The sequence below is a fragment of the Aegilops tauschii genome, chromosome 6 (assembly GCF_002575655.3).
Source record: "Aegilops tauschii subsp. strangulata cultivar AL8/78 chromosome 6, Aet v6.0, whole genome shotgun sequence".
NCBI lineage: Eukaryota > Viridiplantae > Streptophyta > Magnoliopsida > Poales > Poaceae > Aegilops > Aegilops tauschii.
The window spans coordinates 429379207-429397115 of record NC_053040.3 but is presented as its reverse complement, the minus strand read 5'-3'; the positions used below and the strand labels follow the sequence as shown (position 1 = coordinate 429397115).

At 48.8% G+C, this 17909-nt stretch overlaps 1 protein-coding gene across 1 annotated transcript; it reads right to left on the bottom strand.

Annotated features, from left to right (window-relative positions):
- Positions 1–913: 913 nt before the first annotated feature.
- LOC109752951 (uncharacterized) lies at positions 914–4286 on the bottom strand. The gene is made up of 8 exons (XM_020311877.4): positions 3991–4286; positions 3594–3887; positions 3143–3426; positions 2380–2508; positions 1902–2024; positions 1680–1787; positions 1414–1592; positions 914–1296 (listed from the first exon to the last, which is right to left on the bottom strand). Exons 1-8 carry the CDS (start codon positions 4121–4123, stop codon positions 1173–1175), a joined length of 1374 nt encoding a protein of 457 aa, XP_020167466.1. The 5' UTR covers positions 4124–4286; the 3' UTR covers positions 914–1172.
- Between the last annotated feature and the right edge of the window lie 13623 nt (positions 4287–17909).

The window sequence follows — 17909 nt, the reverse complement described above, 5'->3', positions numbered from 1 at the left end:
GGACGCCGCTCGGTGGAGGCGCGGTGGCGGCGGAGTCCGAGATGAAGCCGGCGGCGGCGGGCGGCAGGGCGGCTATGATTGGCCGCAGCATGCCGCGAGGCCGCCGGGTCGGGGTGATGCAGGAGTCCCGGTCGGAGCAGGGCGGTGACGACCGGCGTAGATCGACGGGCGGGCCGGCGCGCGAATGGCGGCGGTGAAGGGCCACCGCATGACGTGAGGCCGCCGGGTCGGGGCGACCGGCAGGCCGACACGCGGACGACGCAAGAGGCCGCCTGGTCGGGGCGATCGACGGGCAGACGCGCGGACGACGCGCGAGGCTACCGGGTCGGTGAAGAAGACGGCCGATCGCGCCGGTGTTGGATTAAAGGCGCACGGGGTCGACGGCGGCGGTGGGCGACGCAAACCGGATCACATAGACCGGAAAACCAAAAAGTAGACGCCGATCAAAGCGACCGGTGAGAGAGAGAAAACCCGGATCAAAGGATCGGAAAAAAAGGACTCTTTAGGGCAGCCGGCCAACACGGCCGGCGGACGAACCCTAGGTACGGGCGGCGCGGCCCCCGGCGGCGGTCATGGAGGCCGACCGCCCCAGGGGCGGCGCGCGGGTGCGGAAGCGGCGGAGGCTAGGGTTTAGAACCCGGAAACTGATACCATGTTAGAAAGGGAAAGAGAGGGATTGGTGGAATATGTCGTTGTATTGCTTGAGCCTCGTGGGCATATATATATATAGGAGTACAATCATCTACTTGAAGTACAAGACAAGCCAAAACAAATCCTAGTCTATCTTGTCTTTCCTAATAAACATTATACTCAACAATTGTCGTAAATCTATGCAGATGAATTTGAAGTATCCAATCTAAACAAGTACCCAGTCCAAACAAGTTAGTTGTGCCCATATGTGACGCATCAGCAATTCAAGAACCGGATGGCGATTTTTTCGAGCTAGTTCATGCAGCAGGCCACGATATTTCTGTTCATTGGTTAAAACTTCGAACATAGCGTACGTAACCAGACCATGTAACCACGACCATGTAACCACACAATTCAAAATTCCCACAAAAATGGGACCAGAAGACCGTGGCAGCCCAGTTCTATGAACCCAAACACAACATATATTCTTCTAAAACGTCCTCAGACAGGCAAACTTTACACACGGTAGGCTATCTATGTTTCTACGCATTGTAGTTGTCCAAGCCCAGGTCTCTCAGGGCATCTGTGGCGGCAGCTTTGCAGCTTCCATGTATTGCCTTGGCTTTCCTGATCAGCTTCTCCACACCTTCGTTGAGCAAGATCGTCCTGCGGTGGTAAAAACAAGCGTTGAGGAGAAGAAAGTAGAAGCATGAGCACAGCACATTGGGAATAAAAACCAGCTGCAGCTGTAGATTTCGGAGGGATGTGCCTTCTACATCGTACCTGTTTTCAGGGTTTCTGACCACGAGATTGCGAATCATAAGGCATGCTTGCTTCTGAGTCAGCGCGGAGGAGGGGAACTTTTGCATTGTCTGTATGGCCAGATTGCCGTAGCCTAGCGCGACTGCACGGGCTGCATGTTCTGGTGACCGCAATGTAAGGACTTGCACTATAGACATTACCTACACATTCAGTTAGCTCGTTACAGGATATGGAAGTGGCACATACAGTATACGGATTCTTCAGTATTGCATATTTGTGTGTATTACCTCCTGTATTACTGACGGGTCTTCAGAAAATCTGGACGCTAACTTCAAGAACTTGTCAAAACCATCTTGCTGAATGATATTGGCCTTGTTTGCATCACTTCCAGCCAGCTTCATGCAGAATGTGATGTAAGTTTGATTTAACTGAAGTAGGATTGTTCTCATACAAAAAGAAGGGATTCCTGTGGTACAGTGATGTTGCAGCGCTGTGCCATACTACCATACCTTAGACAGCAAAGAGCAGCAAGATTTTGCTATAACCTTGTTCTTTTGTACACCAGCCTCATCGATGCACTTAAGAAGCACATCAATCCCACCATTTTCAGATATGGAACGGCATATTTCTTCCTGTGGTGACACAAAAACTAAATATGGTGATGTTTTCATAAGCATTCAGGATAAATGACTTGTTTTCTTTATTATCACAATTCCATATAGGCATATAGGAAATAAGTTTTTGATACACAGGACCAAAAGTAAAACGAAGAGCAATAACATGCCGGAAATTTTATGAACATCAAGCTTTTCATGTACGCTAGTTGCCTGCAATTCCTATTCTGCTGGCCAGATAAAGTTTATAAACTGATGATACTAAAAATTACCCCATAAAAAATGGAGCCTCGCTACTGCAGAAATTGAAACCATAACAAAAACATTTTAACTAACAGTTACAGGATATGTATATATCGTAGTTTATTCTTACATTAACAGCAATTGCCTTCAAAGCAGCACAAGCTGATGGTAAGCTGGATGGAGCAACTTGCTCGCGGAGTGCAACGACAAGAACTTCTGCGACGCCAATTTCTGCAAATTTCCGTGAATATCCATATACCTGCATCACAAGTCTGTCAATTTCATCTCTTTGGATCCAAACTTCATTCATACAAGAAGGCCTAACTCCTTAACAGACAAATTATTAAGGTACACGAGTTTATAATTAAGTCATAAACTGAACATATTAAAATCAAATACATTGGGTGATATATAAGTAAATTACAGTGATGCAAGCAAGAATGCAAGATGTACATGTGCTGATGACATTGAGAAACCAGAATGTTCAAAACATGAAACCATGTCATACCACGTTGGCTATTATTTCTTGTGAACATTCTGTCTAGTATCTAAGCATCACCAATAGTTCATGTCAACATGTTTTTACGGATACGAAATCTAACTACATTGAGACGTCCACCATTATCTATACATCATGCTGGACTGTGGATTGCAATTAAAATAAAGCTATCAAATTTCTATTTTAACACCTAATTTAGCTTCCTATGCATCTCATACAGACAACACTTTGTTATAACTCAATATAATTTCCCCATATGGATTTATCTCCGGTAAACTAATTTCATGATTGTTGAATTCAAACCGAGTAATAAATGTGCAAATCAAAATGATGCACTTGCTAATGTAAAATTAGGTTAACTCTTGACATAATTCTACAAGCACATAGGACATACTTGAGAAGCCACCACTCGGTTATCGTCAGGTGTCAACAGAACACGTATGGCATCATACACGCTTTGCACTTTACTATTTGATTTGTTCCTCATAACCTCCAGAATGAGTTCGTCAACCTTCAAGTCCATAAAGGCGTCTTTCACAACTTCATTGCCAGCAGATGCCATTGCCACGACACTAAAACCACCATCCAGTATATCTGAATTTTCCAGGGCTCCTTTCAAGATATCCATGACAATTTTGGGCCCTTGGCTTTGCCTGAACTTTTCAGTGCTCCCAACATCTGCGGATTGAGTTCATCCCCAAATGTCAGACAACGAAAAGAGAATGCTGTTCTGGTAGATGGCTAGATCATATGGAGAAAATTAAAACCCTCACATCTATCCTGCGGAATGCAAAGTCAATAGAACATCCTCCTAGCCAAGAACATTCGCGAACGCAGCAACATACCACGGATCAGGGAGCTCAGCGCCTTCAAGCCCGAAGCAAGCAGCCCCTCCTGCGTAACCCCAGCCGAAGCGCACAGGGAGACGAGCGCCTCCACGCCACCGTTCCGCGCCGCCACGGCCGCATTCTCCGCCCCCTCGCCGGAGCACAGCTCGAGCAACTCGTCGAGCAAAGAGACCAGCCTGTCAAGATCCTCCCCCGACCGGCCGCTGGAGGAGGCCTTCAGCTCGTCCAGCAACCGCATCACCGGATTCACCTCCTCCGCCGCGGCGTCCCCAGGCACGCGCCTGATGATCCCTGCAGGATGCGGCGAGAGGGTCAGTCCACCGCGTGGTCACGCGAGTCAGAAAGATCAGAGATCTGAAGCCCTGGAGAGGACGAGGAGTGGGTTCGTGGGTACCGGAGAGGTTGGCGCCCTGGAGGGTGAGGGCGTCGACGGCGTCGGCGAGGGCCTCGTCGGGGTCCATTCCGAGGTCCTCCATGTTCTCCCGGACCATGTCATCGAAGGCCTCCTGCGAGATCGCGATCGCCATGTTCTTGCCCCGCTTGTTTGTTGTCTACTAGGGTGCCGAGCGACGGAGTGAATAGAACGAAGGGGAGAGAAGGCTTTGGTGGGGTTTCCGTTTCCCCCCTTTGGTTTTGGTGACCTGCGGCAGGGGGCGGTTTCAGTTTCGAATTTCAAACGATGCTCAAACAGAACGATGCAAGATTAGAGCATCCCCAGATGATGTTATGTAAAACTAGGTGTTGCATAATTTACATCATCAGAAAAATGCTTTTTACATCTCAAAAAAGAGCCAACTCCAACAGATGATGTGTTTTTGGTGGTGTAAAACTTGTCCCCAACAGATGATGTATAATAGATGATGTAAAACTTGTTCGGCGGCATGGCGGCGACGGATCGAGACGATCGGCGGCGGCTGAGCTTGAGGACGTGGTGGGGCGGCGGGCGAGCTTGAGGACGAGCGGTTGGGCGGCAACCGAGCTTGGAGACGGACAACGGGCAACTAGTGAGCTTGGAGACGCCCAGCAGGGCGGCGCGCGAGCTTCAAATGGCGTGGCGGGCGGCAACGGCGGAGCGGCGAAACGACGATGATTTAGAGGCGTTGGGCGGCGGGGGTGGGGAGGCGGGATCTGCCGGCGGCGGGGTGCGGCGGGCTGGCGGGGGATCAAGGTAGGCGTCCAGTCGAGGTAGGGAAGGGGAAATTTCAAAGCGGTTGGGTTGCCGTGCGACTTGTCGTTTTGCATCTGGGTTACATCTCCGGCGATTGGAGGTGTAAATTTGCATCTACAAGTGTTGTATTTTACATCACTTGGAGCAGGTGATGTAATTTTTTTTACATCTGCATCATCTGTTGAAGGTGTGTTTTCATACCTTGGAGATGTAAAAGTTAGTTATTTTTACATCTACATCATCTATTGGAGATGCTCCTAGAACAGAATAGAAGACCAGAACTGAGGGTATTCGACCATCGTAATGATAGAGCAACCACATCATTCTGGATGGCCATCAACAGTGGAATGACGCTGGGTGGAAGAGGAGGTGGAGGGGATAATCTTAGGGCGTGTTTGGTTACCTGCACCATTTTCCCCCCTCTTTGCGTATGTGTTTTAGATGGGTCTGACTGAGGTAAAACAGACCAAAAATCAGTGTCTGCACATAGTTTGGTTGCCCGCATTTAGGTTGGCTGCATGAGGGAACCAATATTGACCCGTCGTTTTGTTACATGCGTTGCATTGGGCGCACAAACTACACGATGTTTGATTGCAAGCTGCATAAGGTGCTACCACCACTTCTTGCTAGTGGTGACCTTACCATGCACGATCTGAAGATAGTTTCAGTCCTAGCTAGGAAACAAATCGAGTTTATCCTAGCTACTAACAAATATCAGTACAAATATAACAATCAAATGGCTCAATAGGGAAAAGTTCATCGATGCCGAACTTGTTGGAAGTCCATCCTCGTCCTCTTCTTATTATGCTGATGTTCTTGTTTGACCTCGGTTATCCCATATTGTCTGTGTGCACTTCATCCTTTTGTTCTTTCAGGCTTCGTTGTCAAATACCACCATTGAAGGAAATATGCCCTAGAGGCAATGACAAAGTTGTTATTTATATTTCATTATATCATGATAAATGTTTATTGTTCATGCTAGAATTGTATTAACTGGAAACTTAGTACATGTGTGAATACATAGACAAACAAAGTGTCCCTAGTATGCCTCTACTAGACTAGCTCGTTAATCAAAGATGGTTAAGTTTCCTGACCATAGAAATGTGTTGTCATTTGATCAACGGGGTCACATCATTAGAGAATGATGTGATGGACAAGACCCATCCGTTAGCTTAGCATTATGATCGTTAAGTTTATTGCTATTGCTTTCTTCATGACTTATACATATTCCTCTAACTATGAGATTATGCAACTCCCGAATACCGGAGGAACACCTTGTGTGCTATCAAACGTCACAACATAACTGGGTGATTATAAAGATGCTCTACAGGTGTCTCCGATGGTGTTTGTTGAGTTGGCATAGATCGAGATTAGGATTTGTCACTCCGAGTATCGGAGAGGTATCTCTGGGCCCTCTCGGTAATGCACATCACTATAAGCCTTGCAAGCAATATGACTAATGAGTTAGTTACGGGATGATGCATTACGGAACGAGTAAAGAGACTTGCCGGTAACGAGATTGAACTAGGTATGATGATACCGACGATCGAATCTCAGGCAAGTAACATACCGATGACAAAGGGAATGACGTATGTTGTTATGCCGTTTGACCGATAAAGATCTTCGTAGAATATGTAGGAGCCAATATGAGCATCCAGGTTCCGCTATTGGTTATTGACCGGAGATGTGTCTCGGTCATGTCTACATAGTTCTCGAACCCGTAGGGTCCGCACGCTTAACGTTCGATGACGATTTGTATTATGAGTTATGTGATTTGATGACCGAAGTTTGTTCGGAGTCCCAGATGAGATCACGGACATGACGAGGAGTCTCAAAATGGTCGAGAGGTAAAGATTCATATATTGTAAGGCTATATTCGGACATCGGAAAGGTTCCGAGTGATTCGGGTGTTTTTCGGAGTACCGGGGGGTTACAGGAATTCACCGGGAGAAGTAATGGGCCTTATTGGGCCATACGGGAAAAGAGGAGGCGGGCCAAGGGGAGGTGGCACCCCCCGGCCCCCATGGGTCTGAATTGGACTAGGGGAAGGGGGCGGCGCCCCCCTTGCCTTTCCTACTCCCTCTCTCTTTCCCTCTTTCCTTCTCTCCTACTCCGAAAAGGAAAGGGATTCCTGCTAGGACTTGGAAGTCCTAGTAGGACTCCATACTCTTGGCGCGCCCCTAGAGGGTCGGCCTCTCTCCCTCCATCCTTTATATACGTGGGAGGGGGCACCCCAAAGGCACTCCAAGATTTGTCTTAGCTGTGTGCGGTGCCCCCTTCCACAGTTACACATCTTGGTCATATCGTCGTAGTGCTTAGGCGAAGCCCTGCACCGGTAACTTCATCATCACCGTCACCACGCTGTCATGCTGATGGAACTCTCCCTCGTCCTCAACTGGATCAAGAGCTCAAGGGACGTCATCGTGCTGAACGTGTGCTGAACGTACTTGGATCGGATGAATCATGAAGACGTTCGACTACATCAACCGCGTTACTAAACGCTTCCGCTTTCGGTCTATGAGGGTACGTGGACACACTCTCCCGTCTCGTTGCTATGCATCTCCTAGATAGATCTTGCGTGATCGTAGGATTTTTTTTGAAATACTACGTTCCCCAACAACCATACCATGGCCGGAGCTGACAACATCGACAGGCTCACCTCTTCCTCCCATGACACTAGTTCATCACAACCCCATTGTAGAATTCAGTTATGCAGAATGCAACAAGTAAGAACAAGCTTAACCTGGGTGGGGAAAGTGTGGAATGGCTTCTGATTCAGGATCTTAAACCTATTCTTCAGAGCTCCAAATGCCCTCTCAATCGTAACTCTAAGGCTGGAGTGTCCGAGATTAAATAGTTCCCATGGAGTCCTAGGATAGTTCCTACCAGCGAACTCGTTCAGATGATACCTATTTTCCTGAAGGGTGGAAGAACACCGGGCCGACATGCATAGCCAACATCTCCTAGGTAGAACTTGCCATCGGGGATATTGATGCCATCAAGGTCGACTCATGTTGTCACTTAGAATGTTAGCATCATGTGTTGACCCTTCCCAGCCAGCCAGCACATATGACTTCAAATCGAAGTCAACAACAGCAACAACATTCTGGCTTTCGTAGTGCTTTCTACCCCTATATGCTGCAGATTGTGACCTCAACACTCTGGCAATGACATGAGTACCATCTATTGCCCCAATGCAATCCTGAAATGGCATTACAAGATGGTGTTATGGCAATGGTAGAACAATACAAGCATATCAATACATACTGTTAGTGCTCACCTTGAAGTATGGATACCATCTTGGGCTAAAATTTTGCTAGGAGTCTGGTCGGCTGGTGACCTGATCATCTCTCCTCCGAGTTCATTAACGGTATACAACACTTGCTTGAAGTACGTGGAAATGGTCTCCATTGATCTCCTAAATGTGTTGTGCATAACCCTAAACCTCTGGTTATGACCAACAACATGGAGGAACATGGCTACTTACTCTTCCACACCAGTGTGGATGCTTGAGGGAGTCCTGGATTAGGGGGTCCTCGGACAGCCGGACTATATACTTTAGCCGGACTGTTGGACTATGAAGATATAAGATTGAAGACTTCGTCCCGTGTCCGGATGGGACTCTCCTTGGCGTGGAAGGCAAGCTTGGCAATACGGATATGTAGATCTCCTCCCTTGTAACCGACTCTGTGTAACCCTAGCCCCCTCCAGTGTCTATATAAACCGGAGGGTTTAGTACGTAGGGCAACAACAATCATACCATAGGCTAGCTTCTAGGGTTTAGCCTCTACGATCTCGTGGTAGATCAACTCTTGTAATACTCATATCATCAAGATCAATCAAGCAGGAAGTAGGGTATTACCTCCGTCGAGAGGGCCCGAACCTGAGTAAACATCGTGTCCCCCGCCTCCTGTTAGATTCCGCCTTAGACGCACAGTTCGGGACCCCCTACCCGAGATCCGCCATTTTTGACACCGACATTGGTGCTTTCATTGAGAGTTCCACTGTGCCGTCACCACAAGGCTTGATGGCTCCTTCGATCATCGGCAACGATGCGATCCAGGATGGGGTTTTCCTCCCCGGACAGATCTTTGTATTCGGCGGCTTCGTAATGCGGGCCAACTCGCTTGGCCATCTGGAGCAAATCGAGAGCTACGCCCCTGGCCGTCAGGTCAGGTTTGGAAATTTAAACTACACTGCCGACATCCGCGGAGACTTGATCTTTGACGGATTCGATCCCATGTCAGGTGCGCCGCACAGTCACGACGAGCACGACTTAGCTCTACCGTCGGACGGTGTTCGGGAGATCACACATGTGGCTACTCCGGCCCTAGATCCGGAGTCGATTGCGCCGTCCGAGGACGGGTGGATGGACCCCGCCTCGGAGGCCACAAAATCAGTGGCGATAGAGCCGAATACTGACTTCACCTCCTATGAGACCTGCGTCGCCGGATCCTCGGATTTGTCCCCGGCCACAGGCCCCGAACCGCGTGCGTCCATGCCTATCAAATCTGATTGGGCGCCGATTATGGAGTTTTCCTCCGCGGATATCTTTCAGCACTCACCACTGGGCGATGTCCTAAACTCATTGAGGTCTCTCTCCTTGTCAGGAGACCCTTGGCCGAACTATGTCCGGCTAGAATGGGATGCGGACGACGAAGAAATTCGCTCCCCACCCACCACCCACTTAGTAGCCACTGTCGACGATTTAACCGACATGCTCGATTTCGGCTCCGAAGACATCGACGATATGGACAACGATGCAGGAGACGAACAGGAACCACCACCCATAGGGCGCTGGACTGCCACCTCATCATATGATATATACATGGTGGACACCCCCAAAGAAGGCGATGGCGATAAGACAGCGGAGGATAATCCCTCCAAGAAGCAATCCAAGCACCGACGCCAGCGGCGCCGCTCTAAGTCCCGCCATAGCAAAAGCAGCGACACCGGCACAAGAGACAATAACGCTCCGGATAGTGCCTAAGACGACGAAAATCCCCTCCAGCCAGACCTCGAGCGGGAGGATGAACAAGCTAGCCCTCTGGAACAGGCAGCAGACGGAGAATCAGAGGATGACAATTACATGCCTCTCTCCGAAGACGAGGTGAGCCTCGGCGACGACGAATTTATCGTGCCTAAGGATCCCGTCGAGTAGGAGCGCTTCAAGCGCCGGCTTATAGCCACAGCAAACAGCCTGAAGAAAAAGCAACAACAGCTTCGAGCTGACCAAGACCTGCTAGCGGATAGATGGACCGAGGTCCTGGCGGCCGAGGAATACGAACTCGAACGCCCAACCAAGAGTTACCCAAAGCGCAGGTTGCTACCCCAACTCGAGGAGGAAGCATTAAAACCTACATTACTAGTGTATGATGAGGCTGACCGGCCACCTCGTGGCCGAGACAGAGTGGCATATCAGCCCGAAGTCCAGCCCGCACCCCGCCGCCATTCAAACAAAAATGCCAAGGCCCGGGGCAACACGCGGGACCTGCGAGACGTATTGGAAAACAAAGCAGGACATACAAGATCGATCATCATCACGGGGTCACGCCCCAACGTGTGACGATGATCGTCACGCCGGATACACTAAAAGCAAATCCGGCCAGGCTGAATATAGCAGACAAGACTCGTATGAACTGCGTCGTGACATAGCCCGGCACAGAGGCGTCGCACACCCCCTATGCTTCACTGATGAAGTAATGGATCATGAATTACCAGAAGGATTCAAACCCGTGAACATTGAGTCATATGATGGCACAACAGACCCCGCGGTATGGATCAAGGATTTCCTCCTCCACATCCACATGGCCCGCGGTGACGATCTACATGCCATCAAGTACCTCCCACTAAAACTCAAAGGGCCAGCTCGGCATTGGCTGAATAGCCTGCCAGCAAACTCCATTGGCAGTTGGGAGAATTTGGAAGATGCATTCCTTGACAACTTCCAGGGCACTTATGTGCGACCACCAGATGCTGATGACTTGAGCGACATAACCCAACAGCCTGGGGAATCGGCCAGAAAATTCTGGACTCGGTTCCTAACTAAAAAGAACCAAATTGTTGACTGTCCGGATGCCGAGGCCTTAGCGGCATTTAAACATAACATTCGGGACGAGTGGCTCGCCCGACACCTCGGCCAAGAGAAGCCGAAGTCCATGGCAGCCCTCACGACACTCATGACCCGCTTTTGCACAGGCGAGGACAGCTGGCTGGCTCGCAGCAACAACACATCAAGAAATCCTGGCAATTCAGATGCCAAAGATACTAACGGCAGACCACGTCGCAACAGACACAAGCGCCGCAACAACGGCGACAATGCCGAAGACACGGCAGTCAATGCCGGATTCAGTGGCTCTAAATCCGGTTAGCGGAAAAAGCCGTTCAAAAGAAGCAATCCGGGCCCGTCCAGTTTGGACCGCATACTCGATCGCTCGTGTCAAATTCACGGCACCCCCGATAAGCCAGCCAATCACACCAACAGAGAATGCTGGGTGTTCAAGCAGGCCGACAAGTTGAATGCCGAAAACAAGGACAAGGGGCTGCATAGCGACGATGAGGAGGAGCCTCGGCCGCCGAACATAGGAGGACAGAAGAGGTTCCCTCCTCAAGTGAAAACGGTGAACATGATATACGTAACCCATATTCCCAAGAGGGAACGGAAGCGTGCACTAAGGGACGTCTATGCGATGGAGCCAGTCGCCCCAAAGTTCAACCCATGGTCCTCTTGTCCGATCACCTTCGATTGCAGGGACCACCCCACTAGTATCCGTCATGGCGGATCTGTCGCATTGGTCCTTGACCCCATCATCGACGGATTTCACCTCACTCGAGTCCTTATGGATGGTGGTAGCAGCCTGAACCTGCTCTATCAGGATACAGTGCGCAAAATGGGCATAGACCCCTCGAGGATCAAGCCCACCAAAACCACCTTTAAAGGTGTAATCCCAGGTGTAGAGGCCTGTTGCACGGGCTCAATCACACTGGAAGTGGTCTTCGGATCTCCGGACAACTTTCGAAGCGAGGAGTTAATCTTCGATATCGTCCCCTTTCGCAGCGGCTATCACGCACTGCTCGGACGAACCGCATTTGCCAGATGCGGTACCGCATTATGCATACCTCAAACTCAAAATGCCAGGACCACGCGGGGTTATAATAGTTAATGGAAACACAGAGCGCTCGCTCCGCACGGAGGACCACACTGCGGCCCTCACAGCAGAAGCGCAAAGCAGCCTTATTAGGCAAACCGCCAATTCGGCGAAAAAGACCCCGGACACCTTCAAGCGAGTCCGGAGTACCCCGCAGGAGGATCGCCAGGCACGTTTTGAGCTCGCCTAGCAATTCGGCCTCCGTCCTAGTCCCAGTCAAGTGGCGAAATTTGCGCCGCGCGTACATAATTACGCACTCAAGATACCATGGGCATAGGCGGAGGCACCGCTATGGCACGTCCCACAATGCGGCTCAACCGCCCAGGGGCCGTATACCTTTATCATTTTCTCTCTTTCAGGACCTTACTCTCTGGAAGCCCTTTCCGGCAGCTGGACCCATCGCGGTAAGGAAATACCAAGGAAGCAAGACGCTCTGACGTACAAGGGAATCCCTAGGTGGTCTCTGATAACGATCGATATACCTGTTTTACATACCCATACGCAGCTTGCCCTTGGATAGGACATGTCAGATAGTCCTATTTTTTGCTTATTGGACTACTTGTATCCATACGCTTTGACGTATTATTTAATAACAATGCATAGCGTTAGCCTATTATTGCATTCCCCTTTCTTTTTCTTCTTCTTTTTCCCTGTCTGCTTATTTACGACAAATTGCACCCGTACATTCTGGTACGACCAGTGCGCTGGTACGACCAGTGCGCCAGGGGCTTCAGTATACCCCATAACACAGCGTGAGAAGTCCGAACACTTTCGACAGTGCGACACCCCAAACTTATAGCATTATATGCATCAGCTCCGAATCATGTCTTGGGTCAATAGTTGGGTTTGCCCGGCTCCCATGTTTTGGTACCTTACGTTCCGCAATATAGGCTAAGGTAGCACTGGGAGAACTACTGCGATTGTGTCCCGGTTCTTCCGGACGAGCACCTTAGTAGAGAAAGCCGAAAACTGACTGTCATGATGAGGCGAGAGCTGGTCGCTGTTCGAGAGGTCTCAAGTCCTTAAAGACTTTTTCTGCTTCGGGCGAGGAGTCGGCCTTGCCCGACTTAGGCGTATATAGCGCCCCAAATTCGGCCTTCCGAATACTAGGGGCTTCACCAAAATTTAAAATTGTAGACTTCTATGGCTAAGTGAGAGTGATAAAGCTTTATAGTCCGATTGCCTGGTTCGTTGTGCTGAACACCTCCTTCGAAGGACCCAAAATTGGGATAAAGAGTGCTCAGGTTTATCCCGAACACCTCAGTACTAGTTACATGGGGGCAGAAGCCGACGACTGGCCAACTCTCAGATTTTATAAACGGCCGCACAGAAGGTAATATTTTAAATTAACAAGCGTTGCATAGCGCAAATGAACTCGTTTCATATTACAGGATCACATGAGTACATTCATTCAAATATTACATCCTTAGCACATTCCTCCGCCACAAGGCGAGCACCCTTCAGGACACTATCATAATACTTTTCGGGGTGGCGATGCTCCTTGCCCTCCGGCGGTCCCTCCTTCACCAGCTTTTCGGCGTCCAGCTTCGCCCAGTGCACCTTCGCCCGGGCAAAAGCCATAGGCGCAGGGGGGAGGCCCATGGGGGGGCGCCCAGCCCACTAGGGGCTGGTTCCCTTCCCACTTCAGCCCACGGGGCCCTCCGGGATAGGTGGCCCCACCCGGTGGACCCCCGGGACCCTTCCGGTGGTCCCGGTACAATACTGGTAACCCCCGAAACTTTCCCGATGGCCGAAACTTGACTTCCTATATATAATTCTTCACCTCCGGACCATTCCGGAACTCCTCGTGACGTCCGGGATCTCATCCGGGACTCCGAACAACTTTCGGGTTTCCGCATACACATATCTCTACAACCCTAGCGTCACCGAACCTTAAGTGTGTAGACCCTACGGGTTCGGGAGACATGCAGACATGACCGAGATGCCTCTCCGGTCAATAACCAACAGCGGGATCTGGATACCCATGTTGGCTCCCACATGTTCCACGATGATCTCATCGGATGAACCACGATGTCGAGGATTCAATCAATCCCGTATACAATTCCCTTTGTCAATCGGTATGTTACTTGCCCGAGATTCGATCGTCGGTATCCCAATACCTTGTTCAATCTCGTTACCGGCAAGTCTCTTTACTCGTACCGTAATGCATGATCCCGTGACTAACGCCTTAGTCACATAGAGCTCATTATGATGATGCATTACCGAGTGGGCCCAGAGATACCTCTCCGTCACACGGAGTGACAAATCCCAGTCTCGATCCGTGCCAACCCAACAGACACTTTCGGAGATACCCGTAGTGCACCTTTATAGTCACCCAGTTACGTTGTGACGTTTGGCACACCCAAAGCACTCCTACGGTATCCGGGAGTTGCACGATCTCATGGTCTAAGGAAAAGATACTTGACATTGGAAAAGCTCTAGCAAACGAAACTACACGATCTTTTATGCTATGCTTAGGATTGGGTCTTGTCCATCACATCATTCTCCTAATGATGTGATCCCGTTATCAATGACATCCAATGTCCATAGTCAGGAAACCATGACTATCTGTTGATCAACGAGCTAGTCAACTAGAGGCTTACTAGGGACACGTTGTGGTCTATGTATTCACACATGTATTACGATTTCTGGACAATACAATTATAGCATGAACAATAGACAATTACCATGAACAAAGAAATATAATAATAACCATTTATTATTGCCTCTAGGGCATATTTCCAACAGTCTCCCACTTGCACTAGAGTCAATAATCTAGTTACATTGTGATGAATCGAACACCCATTGCGTCCTGGTGTTGATCATGTTTTGCTCTAGGGAGAGGTTTAGTCAACGGATCTGCTACATTCAGGTCCGTATGTACTTTACAAATATCTATGTCTCCATTTTGAACACTTTCACGAATGGAGTTGAAGCGACGCTTGATATGCCTGGTCTTCCTGTGAAACCTGGGCTCCTTCGCAAGAGCAATAGCTCCAGTGTTGTCACAGAAGAGAGTCATCGGGCCCGACGCATTGGGAATCACCCCTAGGTCGGTAATGAACTCCTTCATCCAGACTGCTTCCTGCGCTGCCTCCGAGGCTGCCATGTACTCCGCTTCACATGTAGATCCCGCCACGACGCTTTGCTTGCAACTGCACCAGCTTACTGCTCCTCCATTCAAAATATACACGTATCCGGTTTGTGACTTCGAGTCATCCAGATCTGTGTCGAAGCTAGCGTCGACATAACCCTTTACGACGAGCTCTTCGTCACCTCCATAAACGAGAAACATATCCTTAGTCCTCTTCAGGTATTTCAGGATATTCTTGACCGCTGTCCAGTGTTCCATGCCGGGATTACTTTGGTACCTTCCTACCAAACTTACGGCAAGGTTTACATCAGGTCTGGTACACAGCATGGCATACATAATAGACCCTATGGCCGAGGCATAGGGGATGACACTCATCTTTTCTCTATCTTCTGCCGTGGTCGGGCATTGAGCCGTGCTCAATTGCACACCTTGCAATACAGGCAAGAACCCCTTCTTGGACTGATCCATATTGAACTTCTTCAATATCTTGTCAAGGTATGTACTCTGTGAAAGACCAATGAGGCGTCTTGATCTATCTCTATAGATCTTGATGCCTAATATATAAGCAGCTTCTCCAAGGTCCTTCATTGAAAAACACTTATTCAAATAGGCCTTTATACTTTCCAAGAATTCTATATCATTTCCCATCAATAATATGTCATCCACATATAATAAGAGAAATGCTACAAAGCTCCCACTCACTTTCTTGTAAACACAGGCTTCTCCATACTGTGTAAACCCAAACGCTTTGATCATCTCATCAAAGCGAATGTTCCAACTCCGAGATGCTTGCACCAGCCCATAGATTGAGCGCTGGAGCTTGCATACTTTGTTAGCATTCTTAGGATCGACAAAACCTTCCGGCTGCATCATATACAACTCTTCCTTAAGGAAGCCATTAAGGAATGCCGTTTTGATGTCCATCTGCCATATCTCATAATCATAGTATGCGGCAATTGCTAACATGATTCGGGCGGACTTCAGCTTCGCTACGGGTGAGAAAGTCTCATCGTAGTCAACCCCTTGAACTTGTCAATAACCCTTAGCGACAAGCCGAGCCTTATAGATGGTCACATTACCATCCGCGTCTGTCTTCTTCTTAAAGATCCATTTGTTTTCTATGGCTCGCCGATCATCGGGCAAGTCAGTCAAAGTCCATACTTCGTTTTCATACATGGATCCTATCTCGGATTTCATGGCTTCTAGCCATTTGTCGGAATCCGGGCCCGCCATCGCTTCTTCATAGTTCGAAGGTTCACCGTTGTCTAACAACATGATTTCTAGGACAGGGTTGCCGTACCACTCTGGTGCGGAATGTGTCCTTGTGGACCTACGAAGTTCAGTAGTAACTTGATCCGAAGCTTCATGATCATCATCATTAACTTCCTCCCCAGTCGGTGTAGGCACCACAGGAACATCTTCCCGCGCTGCGCTACTTTCCGGTTCGGAAGGGGTGACTATCACCTCATCAAGTTCCACTTTCCTCCCACTCAATTCTTTCGAGAGAAACTCCTTCTCCAGAAAGGACCCATTTTTGGCAACGAAGATCTTGCCTTCGGATCTGAGGTAGAAGGTATACCCAATGGTTTCCTTAGGGTATCCTATGAAGACGCATTTTTCCGACTTGGGTTCGAGCTTTTCAGGTTGAAGTTCCTTGACATAAGCATCGCATCCCCAAACTTTTAGAAACGACAGCTTAGGTTTCTTCCCAAACCATAATTCATACGGTGTCGTCTCAACGGATTTCGACGGAGCCCTATTTAAAGTGAATGCGGCAGTCTCTAAAGCATAGTCCCAAAATGAGAGCGGTAAATCGGTAAGAGACATCATAGATCGCACCATATCCAATAGAGTGCGATTACGATGTTCGGACACACCGTTTCGCTGAGGTGTTCCAGGCGGCGTGAGTTGTGAAACTATTCCACATTTCCTTAAGTGTGTACCAAATTCGTGACTTAAATATTCTCCACCACGATCTGATCGTAAGAATTTTATTTTCCTATCACGTTGATTCTCAACCTCACTCTGAAATTCCTTGAACTTTTCAAAGGTTTCAGACTTGTGTTTCATTAGGTAGACATACCCATATCTACTTAAGTCATCAGTGAGAGTGAGAACATAACGATATCCTCCGCGAGCCTCAACACTCATTGGACCGCACACATCGGTATGTATGATTTCCAATAAGTTGGTTGCTCGCTCCATTGTTCCGGAGAACGGAGTCTTGGTCATCTTACCCATGAGGCATGGTTCGCACGTGTCAAATGATTCGTAATCAAGAGACTCCAAAAGTCCATCTGCATGGAGCTTCTTCATGCGCTTGACACCAATGTGACCAAGGCGGCAGTGCCACAAGTATGTGGGACTATCGTTATCAACTTTACATCTTTTGGTATTCACACTATGAATATGTGTAACATCACGTTCGAGATTCATCAAAAATAAACCATTAACCAGCGGGGCATGACCATAAAACATATCTCTCAAATAAATAGAACAACCATTATTCTCGGATTTAAATGAGTAGCCATCTCGAATTAAACGAGATCCAGATACAATGTTCATGCTCAAAGCTGGCACTAAATAACAATTATTGAGGTTTAAAACTAATCCCGTAGGTAGATGCAGAGGCAGCGTGCCGACGGCGATCACATCGACCTTGGAACCATTCCCGACGCGCATCGTCACCTCGTCCTTCACCAGTCTCCGTTTATTCCGTAGTTCCTGTTTTGAGTTACAAATATGAGCAACTGCACCGGTATCAAATACCCAGGAGCTACTACGAGTACTGGTAAGGTACACATCAATTACATGTATATCACATATACCTTTGGTGTTGCCGGCCTTCTTGTCCGCTAAGTATTTGGGGCAGTTCCGCTTCCAGTGACCACTTCCCTTGCAAT